The 23258-nt window shown below is 34.2% G+C and overlaps 2 protein-coding genes and 1 pseudogene across 7 annotated transcripts; all 3 read right to left on the bottom strand.

The window, feature by feature from the left end:
- Nucleotides 1-2663: 2663 nt before the first annotated feature.
- Nucleotides 2664-4312, bottom strand: LOC107923565 (hydroquinone glucosyltransferase-like; annotated as a pseudogene).
- A 5867-nt stretch (nt 4313-10179) lies between these two features.
- LOC107924066 (protein ENHANCED DISEASE RESISTANCE 4) lies at nt 10180-15433 on the bottom strand. Of its 2 annotated transcripts, XR_005921045.1 has the most exons (6): nt 14643-15433; nt 11754-14013; nt 11554-11614; nt 11222-11445; nt 10886-11012; nt 10319-10561 (listed from the first exon to the last, which is right to left on the bottom strand). XR_005921045.1 is itself a non-coding variant. In XM_016854337.2 (5 exons), the coding sequence occupies exons 1-5, from the start codon at nt 14755-14757 to the stop codon at nt 10507-10509; spliced, it is 2715 nt and encodes a 904-aa protein (XP_016709826.2). In that variant the 5' UTR covers nt 14758-15428; the 3' UTR covers nt 10180-10506. The 2 variants fall into 2 exon arrangements, 1 of the variants encoding a protein (XP_016709826.2); XM_016854337.2 differs by lacking the exon at nt 10886-11012 and having other exon boundaries at nt 10180-10561; nt 14643-15428.
- A 3578-nt stretch (nt 15434-19011) lies between these two features.
- On the bottom strand, nt 19012-23058 carry LOC107923052 (jasmonoyl--L-amino acid synthetase JAR4). 5 transcript variants are annotated; one of them, XM_016853262.2, is made up of 5 exons: nt 22985-23058; nt 21901-22250; nt 21726-21827; nt 20694-21517; nt 19012-19599 (listed from the first exon to the last, which is right to left on the bottom strand). In XM_016853262.2, the coding sequence occupies exons 2-5, from the start codon at nt 22191-22193 to the stop codon at nt 19061-19063; spliced, it is 1758 nt and encodes a 585-aa protein (XP_016708751.1). In that variant the 5' UTR covers nt 22194-22250; nt 22985-23058; the 3' UTR covers nt 19012-19060. The 5 variants fall into 5 exon arrangements, with proteins under 5 accessions (XP_016708751.1, XP_040961862.1, XP_040961863.1 ...); XM_041105928.1 differs by having other exon boundaries at nt 19012-19517; XM_041105929.1 differs by having other exon boundaries at nt 19012-19517; nt 22805-22986.
- Nucleotides 23059-23258: the final 200 nt, after the last annotated feature.

Below are 23258 nucleotides of genomic sequence, written 5' to 3'. Positions count from 1 at the left end.
TGACTTTAAATTTATTGTAAATTTTGGATGACATGCTACGAATTAGACAAGAAGCCAGAATGTTGGGTAGGGGGTTAAGAAAAAAAATTACAATTTTTTTTTGTGAAATATAAATTTAAACTAAATAATTAATTTTTAGGACAGATAAATATACATAAAAGACTAAAAGAGTGAAATTGATTATTAATTTTTAAAAGGGACTAAAAGTGAAATTTACCCATTACCCTAACATGAAGCCGTACTTGAGATCTTATCTCAAATTGCGCAAAGATTGACGATTTTTAATTAATTAAAAGAATTAGGAAACAGATGAGACTATTAATGCAAAGGATAGAAAAAAATAATAGGTCTTCAATCATTTTGTAAACAATTTCCAAGGTAATAAAATAATAAACGTTATGTCCATGCAATCGCAAACAAACCTGTCATGACGGTACGGTGATGAAAAGATGATGCAAAAATAAGCAATTTATGTGCCCCCACTTCTTAATTATTGCTAATAAAAACGACCACAATCCCTGGTGTCTGCTAATTTCGCTAAACCCTAGCTGTTAATTAACTAATCATTTATATGAGAGAAAGAACGTAGTACGTATCAATTATTTATTACTTCTAAATTTTATCGATTTTCCTATCATTTTGGACCCTTTTTTTTTAGTTAAGGTTGCTAGACGCTTCGAAGTGGAGCAACTTGGTCTGAATTGAGAAGGAGCAGGTAGTATTGCACACGTGTGATCCGGACCCTTCTTTTTTAAGGTCAATAATGGAGATGGGAATCAAAATTTGAACCAATATGTAATGGTCATTAGTCAATACGTACCATCTACAAAATAAAATATTTTTATTCGTTTAAGAACATTTTTAATTTCCTTCATTATATTTAATTTATTATAAAATCTAAATTCCGAAAATTTTTAATTATTACATAAGTATTAAAAATATTTTGTCATGATATAAAACTAAATAATACAAAAAAAAATCTTTTCATGACAAGTATAAAAAGTTTCTTTCATTTTGTTGCAAACAAAAATACTTGAGTGGCTAAAAAATTACAATATGCTTGCATAGTACTCCTACGAAATACATGTGTATTTTAGAAAGAACAAATTTAATTTTAGTATAAAAAAGCTAAATTAAATTTACTGTGTAGTTTAAGCATAATGACTTATTTGGTCTTCAAACTTTACAAAAAAAAGTTATTTTACTCATCCATTTAATTTTTTTTATCTATTTTAGCTATTGAACTTGCCCTATTTGCCAAATCTATCCAAAATAAATGGAAAAAAAACTAATGCCTGTTAACTTTGATAATATGACATGCACATTAATTAATTTTTAAAATTTTAAAAAATATTAAATAAATTATTAATATTATTAAAATGGTGTAAAAATATATATTTTTTAAAAATTAATTTTAAAAATTACTTAGTTGTTAATGTGGCATACACGTGGATGACATATCAACAAAGTTGACAAATGTTAACTCTTTCATCTATTTTGGGTGATTTAACAAACAATACAAGTGTAAAGTCAGAAAGAGATGAAAAATTAAATGATGAACTAAAATAATTTTTTTAATTGAAGGGCCAAATAAATTATTATATTTAAAAAAAAAGCAATTGAATAGAGTAAATAAAATAATAATAATTTTACTAATTTTAATAATAATATATTCAAACCTGTTTGATTAGATTAAAGGAGTAAAAAGTTGTGACTGAATTTTTACATGTAAACTCAAAAAGAAAATTGAAAATTTAATCATAGAGTAACAAACGGATTAAGATCCATTCCATTATTTTTTTCATTCATTAATATTCAATAATCATCATCATTTAATTGTGTAGGACTCAATCCATTTATTCAATGTAAATATTAATTTATAAATGGTGATTAAACTTGCATTCAATATTAATAGATGGGAAAAAATGAAGTGGATCCAAACCCATGGCGGACGATGTAAAAAGTAAATTAATAAAAAAAAAACAAATATAAATCCCAGCATGAAATACGTGAAGCTACTTTTCAGCTGTTTTGGTATTGCAGCGGCTTGTTATTCTCCAACGTGTAAAAAAGAAAAAGAAATCAGCGAATGTATGATGAATTTATTAAATTTATCTTTTCTGTAATCATGAATTTCCCTATTTCTGGACAGGCTTTTAGTTAATAGATATCAAAATGGTGTCATGTAACGTTTGACTTATGCCTTACCACTTCATGATGACAAGCATAACTAAAATATGGATTGGATAGATTATAGATATAAACCATTAAGTTATTGGAGCAATAATGTGAAGTAGAGATTGGATCGGCATGCAACGCAACAAACTTAAAATAAGGCAACTCTATTCCTAATAACCTTAAACATTCATCCAATCCAAGTACCATTAGAGTTGTAGTGGCGCACAGCTTATATTATACGCGCACAATCACTTACCACCAATCTTTTCTTTAGAATAATTGAATAGATATACAGACCTCACAATTTTCTATCTTTACCAAAAACAATTACTTTTGGAGATTAAAAAATGGCTATTTGGATTTTGCTTTGTATCAATAATTTGGGATTGAAAAGCTGAGATTCGAGAGGTTTAATTTGCCACTTAACTTTACACAATATTGCAATCATTGAAATGTTAAAGCACTTTCAAACTTGGTAAATATAAGATGATGGAAAGGAAAATTGGACTTCATATCATATGTTGTACATCTTCCTTCCATTTGACCACTAATTGGGACAGTGCTTTCGTTGATGACCCACTTTTACTCACAGCCTTGGCAGCAGCGTCCTTGTACTTGCTCATTTCTTCACGAATGATCAACCCTTGATCTCCCTTCATCAAACACTTTGTGACCCTTGCTATTTCTTCTCGTTCCACAACACCCTTTTGGTTAACTGTTGGCCTCAATGCAACGTTTATGCCCTCAGTCAAAAGAACCGCATTCATTCTTTGCTCTGCATATAGTGGCCAGGCAATCATAGGTACACCATTGGCTATGCTCTCAAGGACCGAATTCCACCCACAACGGGTCAGGAACCCACCAGTTGAACCATGATCCAGAATCTCCATTTGTGGAGCCCAAGATGGCACCACTAGACCCTTTTCTTCGGTTCTATCCAGAAACCCTTGTGGCAAAAAGCTCAAAGGTTCTTTGTTGTTTTGTGAATCATAATAGGAGCCCATAGCAGACATTTCATTCGGTGGTCTTACAACCCATAAAAATCTTTGCTCACTCATTTCTAAGCCCGAGGCTAATTGTTGAGTTGATCCAAGGAGAGAGTACCCCCGCTGCCAAACGAAACAAACAACACAGAGCCGCTCGGCTGATTATCTAACCATTTACCACACTCAGATTCATCAATCCCACCACTCGAACCGGTTTGTAAGCGTGGCCCAATAGCGTATACAGCAGGCTTATCGGGTTCCTCCAGTTGTAAAGCCTCGATGGTTCCTGGTTCCAAGTCCTTGAAGCTATTCAATATCATACCCTTAGCTATACGGTATCGCTTCGCCTCGTTAAGCAACCACTTGTATTCATCTTTCCTCTGCTGGAAAATCTCTACCATGAACCGGGACGGACCCTGGTAATTTCATCAGTTCCGGAAGGTCCTTGAACTCACAGGAGACAGTCTCATCTAACGTTGGCAAGTCAAACATAAGAGCCAAAGACAAAGCCGAGGAAGGAAAGTATACATAGGATGGAATGTTAAATTCCATGGCAACGTCCAAGACATCAGTGGAAAGAAGATCAACGACCAATGCCCTGGGCCTGTTACTATCAACCAATGACTTGAACAAATGGCGGATGGAAGACATGGATCGAGTGATTGCGAAAAAGGCATTCATTTCAGGTTGGTAGCTAACTGGAGGAACAAGTATGGGTTTTATGGTTCCAGTGAGAGCATGAAGGAGGTCCTTTTGTGCGTTTGTTGGTGGCCCAATTGTGAGAATGATGAGTGTGATAGCTAAGTCGTGGGAGTGAACGAGGTCTTTGGCGAATCCGATTAGTGGAATGAGATGTCCCATGCCTGGAGTCGGTAACATGACTATGCGGGGTTTCTCTGCCATGGTCGATCTGCGAAAGCAATGGTGTAAACTTGAATATGCTATCGGATGGCACAAACGTACGACAGAGTGTTACATAATATATTTCGTGCAAAATCGAATCTTTGGTAGTTTGGTAGTTAGGTTCAGCCCCTATTCCAACGGTTCTCTAATGCGACGCCTTTGGTGTATCTTTATTTAATCATCTACTTTGATTTTTAAGGACTCTATTTTCTGCTATTGTCCAAGGAAAAAGCCCTAATCAAATACCGGATGGGGTCTATGAGATATTTATAAAATGGGATCACTTAGAACACGAATATCCTTAGCAGCCTTTGTTTTGTTCTTTGCATACACGATGCACTTAACACCGACTAGATTACTAAAATGATATCTTTATGGGAGTTCAGATGCTATTAGATAGTTAAATTTTTTGTGATTTTGAAACATGTCACCCAATTATGCTTGATTTTCGGACCATCAAATGTAGACAGTGTCAAATGGCTTTACTTACAAATTAATCCACGAAAAAAAATTAACCACTCATTATTAAATGAATCAATTTAGTCTCTATACTATTAAAAAAATTAAATAAATCTAATTTATAACAATTCTAAATGAAACAAAAGTTTTCGGAAGCATTAAAATATTTACTTTGCAGTAAATGATTTTTTTAAACTTAATTTTATTCCATTTTAGTTTTATTTTAATAGTAAAGGGGTTAATTCGAGTTTATTAAGAATGTGATAACCAGGAGCTTTGAGAAACATGTAGAGGGCATGAGAATGCGAAATATGATTCATCTATTTCACTAGAGTAAGTGGGAGACTATTGGATCTAATGCTCTAAGTGTAGTTTTCGTAATGGTATGTAATCAAAGAGAGCTCAATCATAATATTATAGTAAAATGACTTTGTGACTTAACAAGTATATAATTAATAGGTGAAAACCAGAAACTTAATTATAAAATTTCGAGCCCTAATTATATATTTCCATTCGATCCCTCCACTAGCTCATTGAAACCATAAATGAATTGCATGTAGAACCAAATAAACATAAATGAATGAAAATGATGAAGTTAGAGAAATGGGTCGCATTAATAAATGGATACGTTTTCTCACTGAGTATATGAATGACTTAAAGATAAGACTTAAGGGCCTAAAAAGCCCTCAAACTTAAAAAAAAAATTAAGTCCCTCTTTTTTTTACACTCAATTAAGCACTTGAACTTTCAAAATATATCAAAAAGGCTATCAAACTTCTTCAAAAAAAAAGTAATTAAGCCGCTGCTTTTTTTCACTCAATTGGGTACTTAAACTTTCAAAGTGCATCAAAAAGACACTCAAAATTTTTCAAAAAAGCAATTAAGCCCCTGCTGTTATTAAAAATTAGAAAAAAATGATAACAATAATAAATTTTAGAAAATTATTAAATTTAATAAAAATATAAAAATTTTAAAATTTATTAAAAATTAGAATTTTTTATAATAATCATAAAAAATAAAAAAAATTGTAAAATTTTATAAAAATCATAAAAAAATTAATGACCCCTAGTTTTTTTCAATTAAAGTCATCATGTGTCACAACACAACGTGACATGTGGTGGAAAATGATAAAAAAATAGAAACCAATAAAAGTTATAGAAAAATTATAAAATACTTTTTTTGGTACGATAATTTTTATAATTTTTTAACGAAGTTTATATGTCTTTACATTTTGTATAATTTTCTTACGATTTTATAAAATTTTATATTTCTATATATTTTATATTTTTTTTCTATTTTTATAAAATTTTACAATTTTTCATATTTTTTTCGATTATTATATTTTTTCTAATTTTTAATAAAAGTAGGGGGTTAATTGCTTTTATCGAAAAAGTTTGAGGGTCTTTTTGATGCATTTTGAAAGTTCAAGTACCCAATTGAATGCAAAAAAAAAAGGTAAAGGCTTAATTGTTTTTTTTAAAGGTTTGAGGGCCTTTTTGATGCATTTTAAAAGTTCAAGTATCCAAATGAGTGAAAAAAAATTGTTTAATTACTTTTTTGAAAAAGTTTGAATTTCTTTTGCACCTTTAAGCCTAAAAATAATGAAAACTTATAAATATTATAAACATATAAAAATATATAATTTATAATTTATAAAAATTTATAAAATTAATAAAAAATATTTAAAATTCTATAAGAATGTATAAAAATTCTTGAAAGATCATAACAAATTATTGAAAATTATAAATTTTATTAAAATTGATATAAACTTATAAAAATTATTAAAAAAAATCATAAAACATGATTTGGACTGAATCAACCAGTCGAACCAGTTAAACCAAAATCGGCCTAGTTACCATTCTGAGGAAAGCCATTAAATTGGTTAACTTGGGACAGAGTGGTTGAACCATTTTTTTTGTTTTGATTTTTTAATATTTTATTTAAATAAACTGGACAGATTAGTCGAATTGACAAACCAGTGAATTGATCGTTTCAACCATCGTTTTGGTTTTGAAAACCTTGGCCAAAATATTTCAAACTGACATATACTAATACTAGGATAATGAAAATTTATAAAATTAATAAAAACAAATTCAAAAAATTAAGTGTTTTTGGTACAGTTAGACTAGTGGTCGAGTCGGTCAAGCTATCAATTTGCTAAATCGACCGATTAATCTAGTTTAATTAAACAAAATGTTAAAAAAATAAAATAAAAAAATCAGTTCAACCGTCCCGCTCTCAGGTCAACCAATCTAATTGTTTTTCTCCAGATTGGTACCCTTGTTGATTTCGGTCTAATTGATCCGAACGACTAATCTGACCTAGTTTAAGTTTTTATGATTCTTTGAAATTTTTATAATTGTATATAAATGTAATATTTTTAATGATATTTATGTTTTTTTATAAGTTTATAATAATTTTTATACATTTTTATAAAATTTTAAATATTTTTTTAATTTATTAGATTTATTAGAGTTTCTTTATAATATTTTTAACTTTATATTAGTTTTAATAATTTTTCTGATTTATATATATTTCTGATTTTTTAATATTTTTTATGAGAAAAATATTAGATTAAATCAAAAGCTACCATGTGTAACCTTATGATTGGTCTGTTAGTTTTTTTAGCGATTAACATGGTCAATGAAAAAAACCGTTAATGGAAAGGATTAATTTAATTTTTTTATTAACACTAAGATTTTAATTGGGTGCGAATTTAATACATAAGTTTAATTAACTTTTTCGTATTTTCTTAAGGACTTTTTTGACTATAAACCTTTAAACTTTTATGGAAAATATAAAATTGGGCCTATTATTGGAAACCACAATGGAAGGGCCTCTAAATTAAGGGCCAGAGTTGAGCTCAAGTCAACCAATAGGTTAAAGAAATAAAAAACTCAAGAAAAGAAAGCCATAGTTTGGGCCAAGCAGGCACTGCCCCAACTGGCCTGCTCTCTTTCTTTAAATGCTGCCGAGGTGCTTTTCTATTGCAAATTTGGAGATCTGACGAAAAAGAAAGGCGGAAACTTATCGAAGGAGCGGAAATAAAAGATGATTCACCGGAAATGGAGTTTGCTAACAGGCCCAGTTGTCATCCTCGGCGGCGTTGTGGGAGCCACCGTCGTCGCTCACTTTCTCTTTGTTGACGTAATTTCTATTGCCCTTTCCCTTTTAGTTTTAAACCTAGTTGCACTTAAAAATCGTAGATTAGGAATAATGTTTTTTGTTTTGGGGAATTTTCATTGATTTCGCCAAACATAAAGTTTCAAATTTTAATGAACTGAAAGGAGGGCCAGTTTTCTTAATATTATGTTAGTTTACTTTTTTTTTTGTTTGAATCGAGATAGATGGAACACCTCTAATTTAAGGAACATGAAGATTTAAATGACTTTTTTTAGTTTTTTTTTATTTATGTTAGTTTATTTTGTATTTGGACTTTGAACTATAGTTGAATTGCACGAAACTTTAAAATGAAGAGAGTGCAATGTGATAAAGAGAATCAAAACATGGAATTCCATTGGAAATTGAAAAGGGTCATGATCTCCTCATTGTTTTTGTCAAGGTATTGTCGTGTGGATTATGTTGAAATTGTAACTCCGAATTCATTTATGGGGGTGTTGCTCTGCCTTAACATCTTTCCGTAACTTTGAATATTCACAGGATCCATATCTTAAACCAAAGAAGAATACTGATTCACCACCACAAACCAAGTAGAAAGAAGCCGACGGTCGCTGTTGGCATTTGGAGCAAAGAAATGCCTAGGTCGCTGTTTAAAACATGAGTTGTTTGTTGAATAATGTCAAATCTGTTTGTTTTGTAATTTGGGTTAGCTTCTGTTTTCTCTTTCTTAAATAACAACTCAACTACAAAGTTCTTGAACACTTGCATTGAATCTCAGAACATTGCTTAAAGTTGCACCAGACAGACTACTTTGCAAATAGACTTTGATAAAGCAGGTTCCACCTATTGGTTCCGTACTTCCTTTTTTAGGTGTTCATTTTTTTGATTGTATATATATCTTGCATTTTCTTTTTAAATCATTTGGGAAGGGGTAGAAATGTTAGGGATTGAATTGAACCCGAGCTTTTATGTTGCACAATACAAAGTATTTTGGCATTAGGTCAAGAGCTTGTTGGCCATTGTGTTTTAGTTAGACGCCTTAATTTGTGCATTTTATCTTTGAATGATAATCAAACTGTTGCATGCTTGCAGCATTCAAGGCTGAATGCGACTGTGTTTTGGACTTGAAAACAGTTTGGAATTGGTAGATGATATTGATAAATCCTTAGATAAGATAAAACTGATTGGCATATTGATAATACCTTGTCGATTCTATTGTGTATGGGTGTAATAAGAATTGGTTTTATTTTCTTTTGAGATGCATGTGGGTTAGGTTAAATTCTGCTATTAGTCCCTGTACTTTGTGAAAGTGGTAGATTTAGTCCAAGTATTTTTATTTGATCGATTTTAGTTTTTGTACTTTTTGAATTGGTAAATTTTAGTCCTTGTACTTTTTAAAATTTGAAATTTTAGTCTTGGCCCAATCAGTAGCAGCTAAATTTGTTTGGTAAAAATCAATTATTAGTCTTGTACTATGCATACAGTTGTAGGTTTAATCCATTTTCTTCAATTGGATCATTCTAGATCATTATACTTTTCAAATTCTAAAGTTTTGGTCATAATGCAAATGATAATCAGTAATTTATTAATTGGATTTTTAGTTAGTATTATGTGGAAATAATAAGCTGATATGATATTACACATGATAATATGTTTGGAACTTTAGATTTTGAAAATAACAAAATTTAATAATTATAGTTTAGTGAGGATTGAAACTTTAAAATTTGAAAAGGATCAAGTAAAGGTAAGAGGATTAAATCTACAATTTTTGCCAAGTACATGAACTAATAGCAGAATTAACCTATAGGTTATGGTGATGATGCAGCTCACCTTTGGTGTACAAGTGACCCTCCTTTGGGCTCCCAGATGTCCTGGATGCCATTTTGCAGATTTTCCGCTTCATTCCCATCTCACGAGGGAAGAAAAATCTCGTTCGTTCGAACTGAATGATACATTGTCGAAGAATTATACAGCCCCCTGAAGTCCATAGAAAATGGCTAAATTTATTGATCTCTTCCTGTATTTACCATCTCCGTTGATAAAACATGCCGTCCGGTGAATTTTAACATGTTCGAATGCCCATAAAAAAATGTAAGAGAAGCACCAACACACCCGGAAGAACATGCACGTGAATGTTCGGGCATTAGATTGAATGTCCGAAGGAACAGCGAACGGCACTTCTTTCGCCCATCCTTGATTCAAATTACAGGAAACATGCCACTTTTTGGACCGCATAGGAGTGGATTGTGAAAGTGGGAATGAAGATGGGCCCTATTCCTGGGATTAGGCAGGCTTCTTAGTCACTTTATCAGTTTCGAGCTCCTTCGACAGTGACTTCACTTGCCAACCTAGTCATAAGTTGGACACCATCATTTTGCTGCATTCAGATCGTCTAAGAACAATTTGACAATGTTCCACAACTCCATCCCATCCATCCCAAGTTATTGATGTTCATATCTTGAATCGCCAGAGTCTAGTAGCAATTTCATTTCATTTTCTGGTTTTTGAACTTCCATTGTTGATAGCTAGGAAAGACGAGAAATCCATATCTCATTCCGTAAAACAAAAAATGGAGGGATCAAACCAAATTTACATAAATCCCATTTACAAATTGCAGCATAGAGAAAGCAGTAACTTTAAACTGTGAACTATTATCACCACCAGTGAAAATATCTAATAAAATCAGAAACTTTATCACTATTTTATCGATGGCTTAAGAAACAATCCAACACCAAACCATCTAGCTACAGAAACATCATTCAGATTTCAGACCTTCCAAGTTCCAACCAATACAGCCAAGATGCTTATTTCGGCACTTGGTTTAGAAAAAATCAAAAATTCTGTGATCATTACAAATGCATTATGCAGCTGCTCTTGGAACTTTCATGCCAAAACCACGCTTCGCTTTCTCAACTCTGTTCATTAACAAACAAAAATGCTTCAGGATGATACCTTACAAAGAAACCCCATTTTGAGATGCAGAAAATTTAATAGCAATACATGAGTTCAAAAGTTATAATGGACACACAATGAAGCAACGGGGAAAAAAAAATCAATCTTTACCAAAAAAGAGAGCTTTCAAACATCCTACACAATGGCACAATGTCTAACACTTGGTACTCATAACAACTCATAACATGCAGGAATGTACTATTCTAACAATAATTAAAGGAAGGAAATTAGAAAAGAAAGTTATAACCATCGACCACCATCAAAGAACAGAAACTACATTTACAAACCATCTATGCAATCCCTTTTGTACGTGTCTCATGTAATAAACCCCATTATCCCTATTTCTTTCCATTGTACGATCTTAGTGCCATGCCTTTGCCATTATTCTAAGATCTAGTTCACCTCGAGGCTTTCCTAGATCCAACATTTATAAAGAACAAAAGACGTGTTAGCATTACGGCTACAAAGGATTAATGCATAAAACAGTCATGAGAATATCAATACTTATTAGCTGCAACGGATGAATTGAATGAAAGCAGTCTACTTTTTAACTAGTTATGGCAACATTTAGCTATCTACATGTATAAGCATGTAGGAGGGGAAAAGAATAAAGACAGACTCACGTTGGCGCAAGTTTCCCAAGGCTATCTAGCTCTTCACCAGTGTCCTCATCCAGAACTCTGCCCGATATCTCAATGATATAAGATCTATCTCTGTCAGGTGGAAGCCCTCTATTAGCAAGCAAATCTAAATCTTTCTGATGGAGCTCTCTCCCGTTTACAAAAACACCAGTGGTTCCACCAGCACAGTTCTCTGGTATTGGATGGTTAAATTCTTCGATAAAAGGCTGCATTGAAAATCAGTTTTTTAATATATATATACATAAATTACTAAAACCAAGAAACAACAAAATGCTTAACAGTCAGTATCTAGGTTAAAAATTATATAATCTTACAGGAATTATGCCAAGACAAGGTCCGCCGAGAACACCCCAGAATCCAGCTCGGAAATCATACCTGATTTAGTCATATGCAACACAAGAATGTCAATTATTGAAATACACTAGAAATTACATGCCAGTCTATCATGATAGACATACAAAGAAACTGGTAAAACTCATAGCACAGATCAGAGAGAAAACCAATGGATGCTTACCAATACTGTCCAGGAAGAACTGGTCCAGCTATCTTTTCAGCTTTTTTAACCACACGTTCAGGAATAGGATGTCCATTAACTGAAATGTTACTTTTCCCACGTTCCTCTGTTTGATTAAATCTTGAGAAATCCTTAAAACTCTTCTTGATAATATTTGCAAAAAATGATTCACCTCCTTTTGCCATTTTCGGTTGATCATCTTCCCTAGTTACATCCCCTGAATCTTGAGAAATCCCAGTATTAGCATACTCATTGAATGACACCTCCATCTCAGTAGGTAATGCCTCTTTTAAAGAATTTTGTCGTGTGGCACCCTTGATTGACACAACTTTCTCTTGATCGGAGCGACTACTACGATTTCCCTTCCCGAATCGATTGGCTGCATGATTGCTAGAAGAATAATCAAAGTGCTCTTGAAGAGGTGAGCCTGCAGGTGGGGAAGACAAAGTGGATTTGGCTGGCTGCTGAACAGAACTCACTTCCTGTCTTGAAGCAGTTAAAACATCCGGACTGTTTTCATCCTCGGAGGTGCTAGGAGATGAAGAATGAAAGCTTTGCATTTCCTGAGGTCTGACTGAATTCAAAGCCTGGCCAGTTGACGATTCAACAGGTTCTCTATCCATTGACTGAAAATCATAACCTGAATGATCATAATCATCAGAGGAGAAGTTAGTAGCAATTCGGTTGACACGGCCTTCATTACAGTTATCATCAACATCTACAGAAATTCCCTTTGATTCTGCATGATTAAGAAGAACAAGCTTCTTGTCCATGACAGTAAAGTTTATCACAGTTGAACAGGCTCCACACCGCAATTTATGTTCATTTTTCACCATGAGCTGCATTTTCCGGGGCACTCGTAGCAATTCAAAGCAATTATAACACGTTACAAATGGAGCACCACCAGCTATAGGACGAATATGGCGCCCACCACCAGCTAGCACTACTCTCTGGGGACGGTAATGAACAAAACCACCCATGTCTGAGTTAATATCATTCTGCCATCTAGCATGAGCATTCAATGGGGGCATTGTGGTCCTAGAACTATGGTAATGCGAACCAAAAGACCTAGGGTTGTCAATATGGTAAAATGGGTTGCTAGGCACATCAGGGAACCTTTTATTGCCAAATGAACTGGGTGGAATAGGTGCTGGAACTCGCCGATGTTTCTCATAACAATGAAAGCAAGAACAAGAAGCCTGGTGCAACACTGAACTTCGTGGATACGGCATAAATGGATCATGATTACTTTCAATGTACTGTCCAGAAAAGTATGGATGATGTGGCTGTTGGTATTCTCCAGGGAACTGGTGCGGAGCTCTTCCAAGCATTTTGGATCCAAAAGGATCTCCATATGCAGGGATATGATTTGGATTACGCATTGGAGGATACAACCCATGCTGAGTCACATCATGTTCAACGGGATAAGCAAATGGTTCTGGAAAAAAACCAAAGTAAGAAGGTCCTGCTTCCGCAGCATGCTTATCAGGTCCATAGAAAGGCATTGAGGGCTTCTGCAATCCAGAAGAACTATTTGGAAACCAGCTATCAGTACAACCATAAGACTCTGGAGGAACTACCCCCCTATCAACCGGAGCCTTTTCTTTTGGTTTATCAGCCACATCACAAGACTGACTAAGTTGCTCCTTTAGCTCATCTAGCTTCCTCAGAAGCACAGCTCGATCTTGGTCAAGGTGAATTCTACTAGAACCATCCAGGTCAGTTTGATTCTGCAACGATTCGCGATAACCATAAGAAGAATCCAAATTAAGGTTTGATGGGCCTTCATCTGGGTGTTTTGAGGTAGAAAATCGCACACCTTCAACAACAACTCTTGGAATTCTCTGAAATTGCTCCATCTCTTCTCGTTTCCCAACCTGCCAATCGGACATCTGTCCCAGTCTTTGTGATCCACCAGTATATACAAAATTGGAATCCAAATCCTCCTGTTCTCTTCCAATAGAATTCACTATATCATCCTTGTTCCTGCTAATATCATTTGGATTCTCAAGAGACCATTTATCACCAGCAACCTTTGATGCACTCCTACTTCTATCACTGCACTCAACATCATTATTCTCTGGATCCCTTTGATCACACATCAAAAACCCAGCACTTGATTTAACATCTGCATCAGAGGCATCACTTGAGTCTATTATTCCCTTCTCGGAGGAAGTTTGGGATTTGGTAGAGACTCTGCCAAGACTGTCTTCTTTCGACTTGTCCAAGAAAGTAACTGCTTCATGATTCCTAATTTTAGCTGTTAATCAAATAACATTACTCTATTAAAACAAGAAAAAACTACAAATTTCATGGAAGATCAACACTAAAAAGTTCAGAAAACAACAAGAAACCGAAATCAAAGCCTTAAATGGTTTTATTGTTTTGATCTCAACAAAAATACTCCATAGAATATACTTTTATGACCATATCGGATTCTGACTATTGAAAAGAGGAGGCTGAAGCGCACTCGATTCTTTCATTGCCTTAGAAAAATGGCAAGCTTGCTCATCAATCGGATTGAGGGCATTATAGAACCAATAAAATGAAAAGAAAAAAAAAAAAGCAAAACCCCAATAAAATGAAAACCAAGCAATACCCAACTTCGAGTTTTCACAGAATGCACCATGCCCATTGTTGGTAAATACAAAACAACTATCATTAGCATTCTAATAAGATTCCAGAGTCATAAACAGCACACATGATCCACACCTTAACTATACCTTACCTTTCAATTTAACCAATGGGTTCAAGTTTGAACATTTACAGGAAGCTTAGTAACATGGGTCCAGGATCCAGGATCCAGGATCCAAAATCGATTTTCTGTCTCGTCTTCACTAACCAAACAAACAACTAGGAAAAAAGAAAGAGAGGAGAAAGCAACGGTACCTCGAAGAACAGCACCGCAGCCACCACACTGGTAAACCGAATAATCAGCAAGCTCTGGGAGAAGGTTTTCACACTTTGGACACCGAACCAACCTCACTTTGGTTGACTCGGCCATTTTTTGAATCGTTCAAAGCCTTATGTCAAGCCAAAACAATGTAATACTTCTCTAAACTTATTTTAAAGAGCTTGAGAATCTCTTGCAACAACTATCATCATCAAACACATTCCATTTAAGGAAAAAAACAACAACTCTTTTTAGCTAAGTTTGGTAATAGGAAATAAGAGAATACCAAGAGCGGAAGGGAATTGATAAGCTGAATTAAGGTTCTATTTGTTTTGTTTTTAAGCAAGTTTCTCTTGGGTTTCTTAGCGACCAAACAGGGAAAGGAAAGTTTGGGGAAGAGAGGTTAAGACAATGCAATGAAGGATCCCAGAATTTGTGACAAACACTCTGAAATTTGCTGTTGAAAGAGAATAGTTAAGTGTGTTCTGAAGCAACCTGAGTTTGTACTCTGCTCAATTTTTGTTCCACTTTGGGTACCGAGAAAGAGAAGAAAAAATACAAGAACTAGAAAAAGACAGAGAGACCACGAAACCGAGTGTACCCTGGATCGTTTCCCAATGGGTGCAGGTAAAGTAAAAAAAAGACCACCGAAACGCCATCGTTTTCTACTTACATACCATTGGCTATTGCAACAACTAAAACCCCTTCAAACGTCAACAGCTTCTGAGTCTGGCCTCCACTATGGAATCTCCTACTTTTTTTCACTTTAGTCTTTTTTCTTAATTTTCTTAATTATTTTTATTATTTTACTGTGTTTAGAACTTTATTCGATCCAATATATTGCTTTTTTGGGGACCTTAGTGTTGTGACGGGTGAGAGAGAGACAGAGAGAGAGCAAAGCAGAGATTTGGAGGTTGTGAAAAGAAGTGAAAGGCCCCCCTCTGTTTATATTTGCAAACTTCTCTTCCATTTCTGAGTTCTGACCACCCACATCTTTAAACTTTAATCACTCACTCTGTTTTTTTCTTTCTTTTTATAAATTTATATTTTTTACATTTTGGAAAGTGAATGTATATATATGTTTATGTGCCCCACAGCTCACCTAATATGGGATTAGGTCCCACTCTCTGCTTGTTATTTTACCAATTTTTGACACATACACGTTGCATGGGTTTTCTCATTACAACACAATCATGGACCAATTTCAGACCAGTTTTCTAGACCTCCCTGGGATTACATCTCATTTTGTTACTAAAGAATGACTGGTGATGGGTTTCAGGATTCAGATTGGGAATGGGAGAAATATGGGTGTTCGATGATGAAGGGAGATGAAACGTGCATCGAGGAATGAGATAGGGATGGTGAGGTTATTAACTTCTAAATTAGGTTACATTTAAGTCAAGCAATAATGAATTGCAAGTGTGGTGTTTTAAAATAGTCACCATCCATGCCCACCCCAGCAAGCAAAATAAAATTTAATGAAGAAAACGCCTTCAGACTCTGTTCCCCTTTCCTTTTATTCCCTGTATTCTTAAGATTAAAATAATAAGGGTGAAATGTGAAGTTATTTTTAAGATAAGCCTGGGAATTTAATTTCGTAGCTCTCTTCTCGGAATTCTATTGGAACTTGATGATGAAAGCAACCCATCGAAGAGCTGCTGGTGTGGCATTGATCTCACCATTAATGACGCCTTTCTCACTCGCTTTGACTTCACCCTCCCAATGCAGACAATGAGCAAACGAACAACCACTGTCCCTTTATTAATTGTAGTAATAGTAGATAGAAACAAGAACCCCTCCCCAAAGAAAAATCAAACATTTGCATATATCTGAGGATGTTGATTTTTATCCAATATACTAAGTCAGTTGCTACGCCTACTTGCTTCTAGGTTAAACTTTTGGTAAACTTCAACGCTTTGCTTGATTTGATTACTTTCCCACAGGAAAATGACGCAAGTCCAGTCCTCATATTGCATCTAAAATTATTTGGATATTCAAATGGTATGTGGGAGACTTGAAATTTACTATATGAAGTTTGAAGAAAAGTTGATGGTCAAAAGGGGTTGCTTAATGGTAATAGAATTAGTATTATACAAATTAGTTTGTGGATGAAGTCTTCTATTAAGTGTGGGTCATGAAACATAAATAAAACAAAGGGTGAGATTCCCTATATATATAAGTTGGCTTAAATAAAGAGTGTCCCCATAGCTGGCTGTAGATTCTTTCAAGGACTAATTGACTAAATGGGCATGTTCTATTTGGAAGGGAATAAGGGACTGCCAAGAAATGGTCCCAAAAGCTATTCAACTCTTCAAATAGTTGAGTCCCCTATTAACTGAATTTCCTGGTCGTTGTTCACCCCTTTTAGCTAAAAACTTGTAACCTAGTGCTACATCGAATGGCCCAGACCAGGCAATGGGAGGCCCATGCTCAGGAGCTTTATGGCAACGAAAGGCCTAATTTGGAAGCAACTGAAACTGATTAGTGCTATGCATATTCTCTGACCCAAATCAGGTCTTTTGGGGAAGAATTGTGCTACATCAGAACCAACTTTGCTTGGTTAATTAACAGCAAGAATTAAGAAAAGCAGCATCGATGAACAATAAACATAATTACCTTTGAATCAATTACATTGTTTTGTATGTTACTTGTTGCAAAAGCAACTGAATCGTGATCTTAAATTTATAGCCTTATCCCTCCTTTATCCAAACCTTCTTTTCTTCCAACACTTGCTCTCATGAAGTTCACGCGAGCTGCTCCTCAGAGAAGATGATTCCTTGGCTATGGATTTGCTTGTGGGATCTGCAATGCTAACTGGGGTGAAATCAGTGGGATGAGAAATTCCGGTCATTGGCCTCTTCGAACCATCTCAATAAGGCAGTTCCATTAGATGCCGGTCGATCACATGACTGAGTGATACCAATTCATACGAATCATATAAACGGCTGCCACAATCCCATGTAGCAAATGTTGCTGCATCTTCATTTTTCCCTTTGGTTTTTATCTTCTTCATTTGAGTTTAAATAAAATTTCTGGGGGATTGTCATATTGGTTTATACATAAATGATTATACGCACTCATTATAATATTCAACAAATTTGAGATTCGAATCCCAAGCCATCACCTTATTCCTAATCAACTACCCATGAAAAGGGAAGGATAAAAAATAAGGGAAATACTCATAAAAAACCGGGTTTAAACGTAAGCAATTAGAATTACAGCATACCATGTAAAGCAGAATTTGCAATTAAATTAGCAATAACATGGGATTTCTTCAACCAGGCTATTCCACAATTATTGTCGGGATTTTATCATATTCTTATTTGGTTTTGGAGTAACAGTTCAAATCCCTTTTTATGGTAGCTACATCATCATATCACAACAATATATATGGGAAAAAAATGCAAAATAAAACAGCATAAAGTTTTTATATTTTTTATTTTTGTGGTATACTTATTAACCACCAGCAATGTTCTATTTTCTCCAATTAATAGCTATGTAGTTTTCCATGTCCAGTTTACACTTGGATGAATGTAAGTAGCAGCAGCAGAAAAAGAGAAACATATATGAACCAGAACAGTGAAGAACAACATGATGGAAAAATATATTAATACATGAACATGTTAACATATCATATATAATGTCATAAAAGTTTATCAATATTTTTGGTTTAAGACCCTCGATATTAGATTCTAATTAAATTTGAAATTGAATCAGATGAAACTTCTGAAGAGGAGTGATAATGACTAAATAATTTAGAAAACTACCCGATAAATTTTTCAGTTCATAAAAAAATAACCCACCACCACCGATTATACACTCCAAAAATATATATAAAAAAAAAGTTTAACAAAGTGACCAGACACCCGAATAAAGAAAAGAGACCATTGAAAAATGAGCTAAAAGTCACTCGTTAACCACCCCACTTAAAGATGAACAAAATCATAAATGATAGGAAAGAAGCTTTGCCGAAGTACGAAAGTTAGAAAAGTGACCTGAATTGACAAATGATAACAAGATCCAACTAATTTTAGACTATTATTCAAGTCAAGATTTGGATATAAAGAACCACTGATATTAAACATTTTGCTTTAAAAAAAAAAAAGCTAAGATTGTTGTTGGTCCACTAAATTTAAATAAAAGCTTAAATTTCCTGGTTGGCCCTACTTCATCATGTCCATTAAAAACAAGGGGTTTCAAGCAAATATCTTGAGCTAAAATAAGATTTGTCTAAAAAGGAAGAAAGCTAGTTATGGTGGGCATATCAACCACCAAACCTTAGAATTCAACTATGGGGGGCTTGTCTGAGTCCCACAGAAATTAAATGATCTTGCATTCAACGTAGTAAGAAGATGAGCTAGATGATTAAGCGAATAAACACCCTTCAACAGAAACGGGGAAGAAATTTTACATTCTAGAAAGCAGTGCTGAAATAGTTTTTGGCAACATTGTCACATAAGATTTGTAACACTTTATTGTTTGTCGGCCGTACACATCGCGGTGTTTTGAATTGACTAAGAGCTGCTCCTAATCCTAAGTAATGATCAAGAACCTTCTGGAAAGTTCCCCTCCGAACAACACAAAGCTCGAGGGGACCAATGGCATCAACCTTTCGTGAACTAACATAGCCTCCATCCACGAAAGATCTATCCAAACAATTGCAGCATTCTGTTAGGACCTCATCGCTTACTTGCCCACTAATTTCCCAAAATATCACATAATGACCTGGGTCAGTTGATACATCCACATTACTAGAGAAATCAATCACTTCCAGCTTTTTCTTGGAAATTAACTTGGCGGCTTCTTCCACGGCAAATTGTAAATCTTGCTCGGTGCTCTTGTCGATGTTTATGGCGAGCATGACATTTCTCCTGCAAACAAATTTCAGTTCCGTGGTTGAGTTATGGAAGCCCATAACCTTGACCACATCCCCTAGCTTATATCTGTATAAACCTGGGGTTTACAGATAAAATGAAATTAAGGAATTGGACTCCTTCTAAAAACTAGGAACTAAATGTGAATGCATACTACAATATTTCAAAGGAAAAGGACAACCAAAAAATTACACTAAACTTTTATATGACTACACAAAAACCTATGCAAAGACACTAAAAGCTTCCATCTTCTCCTTGTTGGCCATAATGCTTTTAATTATTAAAACAATGAATAAAAAATACACAGAAAATTGACCAAAATATCCATCCAATCCTTTTCACACTACATTATTTTGTTAACTAATGTCATCCTTGATATCATAAAAACTTTAACATAGTTAAAACCATTAACCTCCTCTATGTAGTTTGAGATGACAACTAATTAGACAGCCATCAATGACTTATACACTTGAATGATTTTAAAAAGGGGAAAACCAAGAGATAAAAGGTGTATTAAGAAAAACTTCACTAGCAAAACCACTAAGGCCCAGGCAAGAAGGCATGTAAATATGATAAAGAATGAATGATGACAAAGTAAAACTAAAGAGGATACCAGATACCATCTTACTTTAAAAATTTGATAGAAATAATTATATAAATAAAGAAACATATGAAGACATGATGGATCAGACATGTCTCCCTTATTTATGAGTTTTGTCTCTGCACCTAAGAAGCAGAAGTTGCCAAATTCTTAATACTAAAGTTACTAGTTTGAAGCAAAGAGAAATATCGCATAGCACACATAGGTCTTCTTTAAAAATAGAACTATTTCCAAGTTGAGAAAAGTAACAACAAAAAAACATTTGTATGTACAGAAAGATATACCAAAAAGCCAAATAAATTCAGCCTTTAACCGTTTGATACAACTACTTCAGAATAGATGAACAAGGTATGAATTTGTCTTAACCGACAAGATTTAAAATGTCTGAATCAAAGAAATTTATTTAGAACAATGCAAGCAGTTAAGAAAACAAAAACTGTAGGAAAGAGAAGAATTGCATCAGAAATAACCTGTCCTCTATAGCTCCAAAATGACTACACACACATAAACTAATGGTAGGAAATGCAAATAATAATAATAATTTGAATCATAAGGTGAAAATTTTAAGGTACCTCCAAAGTTCGTGATGATAACTTCATATTCTTCACCAACCCTAACTTCAGTAAGATCCACTGGCTTTGGCTCCATGGAAAGGAAAGAAACATTGCCATTCTCTTGCATATGCTCCTCAACATTCTCTTTCAGAGGAATGAACTCAAAATACCCAATATTAGGAAGCACAGCATAAGTAGCTGACTCAGGAGGTAGACTTGGATTGATATTTGCCCCAATCCACCCCTCAGAAGAACCGTAATCAGCACTTATAAGAGGTACATCCGCAGCATAATGCCTTAACTTTTTCAGATAAGGCTCCATGCACCCAGTCATTATCCCATAAATGTATTTAACATTAGGGAACAGCTCTGGTATTAATCCATACCAATTATTTAATCCTGAACATTTCTTCTCAATCATATCAGCCAATTCAGGATTTGGCTTCAGCAATTTGGCCATAGCAGACCGGACAGGAGGAAATGTGATCCGACTTGTGAGGACCCCTTCTCTTATATCATCACAAAGCTCTTCCCAAACTTGTTCGAAAGTTCGAAATGCAAGAACAATGCTATATGCAAAAGAAGAGGAAACCAACTGAATTTCCTCATGAAAAATCAGCCCACATAAAAGATGGCAGTACAAAGATTGGTGAAAATCAGGACCAAATATCACCTCATCAGGGCTACAGCACTCAGATTGCATTGCTTTCATCGCTTTTCTGAACTGCGAATTGCGAAAGACATTGCTGGTTGCAGTTCCAGCAAACAAACCCCCTTTGGTTTTAATCTGCTTGCTACTGTAAATGAACTGCAAAGCCCTCCCATTTTCAATAGGAAATTCTCTGTATACCAAAAAATACAAACAAATTAATAACAGCTCAAATAAAATTAGTGGTGGACATAACACATGTATTTCAAAACTGGTTAATATCCACTATCATAAAAAATTGAGAGTAAAGGTGTGGATAGAAAGGAAATTGTTAATGGTCATTAAAGACTTTAAAGAGGAGAAGGGTAAAAAAATTAGAGCTAATATATTCAATTAATTACTTGTTTCTAAAAGCAAAAGAAGTACGGAATATCTGCAAAGTAGTTTCCATCATTTCGTCATTAAAAGGCACAAATTTGGGCTTTCCTTGAGTAGTGCCAGAGCTGCGAATTTCAATAAGAGGCGGTCAGTCTTGGAAATCAAATGATAGCCAACAAACTAAAAGGTTGAAAATACCTGATAGAAATGGTTGTTATTGGTTTTCCGGTGAGAATCGGGGAAAAAGCACCATCAGCAACTCTTTGAATACAAGGCTCCAAGTCCTTGTGAGTGACGAGAGGAACACAAGCTTTGAAGCTTTCAGGGTCAGTTCTGCCATTGAGGCCCAGATTTTGCAAATACTCAGCGCATCCATTTTCTTCCAAAATCATCTTTAAAGTCTCTCTTTGAACATTCTCAGCATCTTTGGTCAATACTTCGAAATCTCTTATTACCTTTTCAACATCCAGAATTTCCTTCTTTTCCAACATCGTTGAAACTATGACCAAAAATAAGATAAGGCCATGAAATGATCACTATCTAACTTCCTGTTGAAGAAAGCATTAAAAAGAAAAGCAAATTACAATCAAGTTGTAAAAAAAAAAAAAGGTTTTAAACTAGTTTTTTTTCCCTCTTTATGCAACCAATTACAAGCAAGATGGAGCTTTTATTTGGTATTGGTAAGGAATTAATTCAGGTAAAAGAAAAAAAGGCGGCTACTGAAAGAACAAGGAAAAGAGAAAGGGAGGAAAAGGAAAATCTTAAAAGCAAATACGTTGTCGAGAGCAAACTTGTATAATCACGAAAACTAAGACTTTAGTTAATTGAAACTTTTCGAAATAAAAACTTCCATTTTTTCTGACAAATGGTCATCATAGTCAACCATCAAGAAATTTTCGGCAATTTAAAACACGCGAGAAACTTTTCAAATCTAAAGACCAAGAAAAATGATAAAATTAATCAAATTTAATTCTAATAAGAAAAACAAATTTAAGGAATGCAAGTTGTATCACAAAATTGAACTTCACATCCCGATCCAAAACTTCAAAGAAATGTACACAAAATTTACAAAAAAATAAAAGAAGAAATTAATAGAATCAACCTTAAAAGGCGTACGTGAACTAAGGAAAGTCAACAACACTAAACAAGGAAAATGGAGATTTTTCAATACAACCTAATTAGGATGGGGTATCTGGATTAATTGCAGCTTAAAGTTCTTTGAAAAAAGAACCCTTTTGTTTTAGTTCCAAGGTAGGGAGAAGAAGAAGAAGAAGTCAGTTACCTAAAGAAGCTTAGCCTTTTAAGTGAGATAGAAAATGAGAGAAGCTGTTTTGAGTCAGAAGTTTCAAAGCTAATATCAATCCTTTCTTTTCTCTGCAAATTTAAAGCAAAAATGTTGCGCGGAAGCGTGTGAAAGAGTAAAATTATTGTACTGAAAAATCACACTAAGTTCAATTCCCAGGAAAGAGAGGTAGATCACGAAGATCACTTAAATACCAAGTCTTTCCTAGCCAGAATATCCCTCTATCGTAATTTAATAGCACAATAAATTACTA

This window comes from Gossypium hirsutum, chromosome D11, assembly GCF_007990345.1.
Source record: "Gossypium hirsutum isolate 1008001.06 chromosome D11, Gossypium_hirsutum_v2.1, whole genome shotgun sequence".
Classification (NCBI taxonomy): Eukaryota; Viridiplantae; Streptophyta; class Magnoliopsida; order Malvales; family Malvaceae; genus Gossypium; species Gossypium hirsutum.
This window is presented reverse-complemented; position numbering and strand designations above follow the sequence as displayed.

What these genes read in the sequence shown, in the direction of transcription:
- LOC107924066 (XM_016854337.2), bottom strand. Translation starts at nt 14,757, where the DNA reads ATGGCCGAGTCAACCAAAGTGAGGTTGGTTCGGTGTCCAAAGTGTGAA. An exon ending in CTGCGGTGCTGTTCTTCGAG is followed by an intron (nt 14,014 to 14,642) that starts GTACCGTTGCTT and finishes TTTGATTAACAG; the next exon opens with CTAAAATTAGGAATCATGAA. An exon ending in CTTGTCTTGGCATAATTCCT is followed by an intron (nt 11,446 to 11,553) that starts GTAAGATTATAT and finishes TTTTCAATGCAG; the next exon opens with CCTTTTATCGAAGAATTTAA.
- LOC107923052 (XM_016853262.2), bottom strand. Translation starts at nt 22,193, where the DNA reads ATGTTGGAAAAGAAGGAAATTCTGGATGTTGAAAAGGTAATAAGAGAT. An exon ending in ATAACAACCATTTCTATCAG is followed by an intron (nt 21,828 to 21,900) that starts GTATTTTCAACC and finishes TGAAATTCGCAG; the next exon opens with CTCTGGCACTACTCAAGGAA. An exon ending in TCTTTTGCTTTTAGAAACAA is followed by an intron (nt 21,518 to 21,725) that starts GTAATTAATTGA and finishes TTTGGTATACAG; the next exon opens with AGAATTTCCTATTGAAAATG.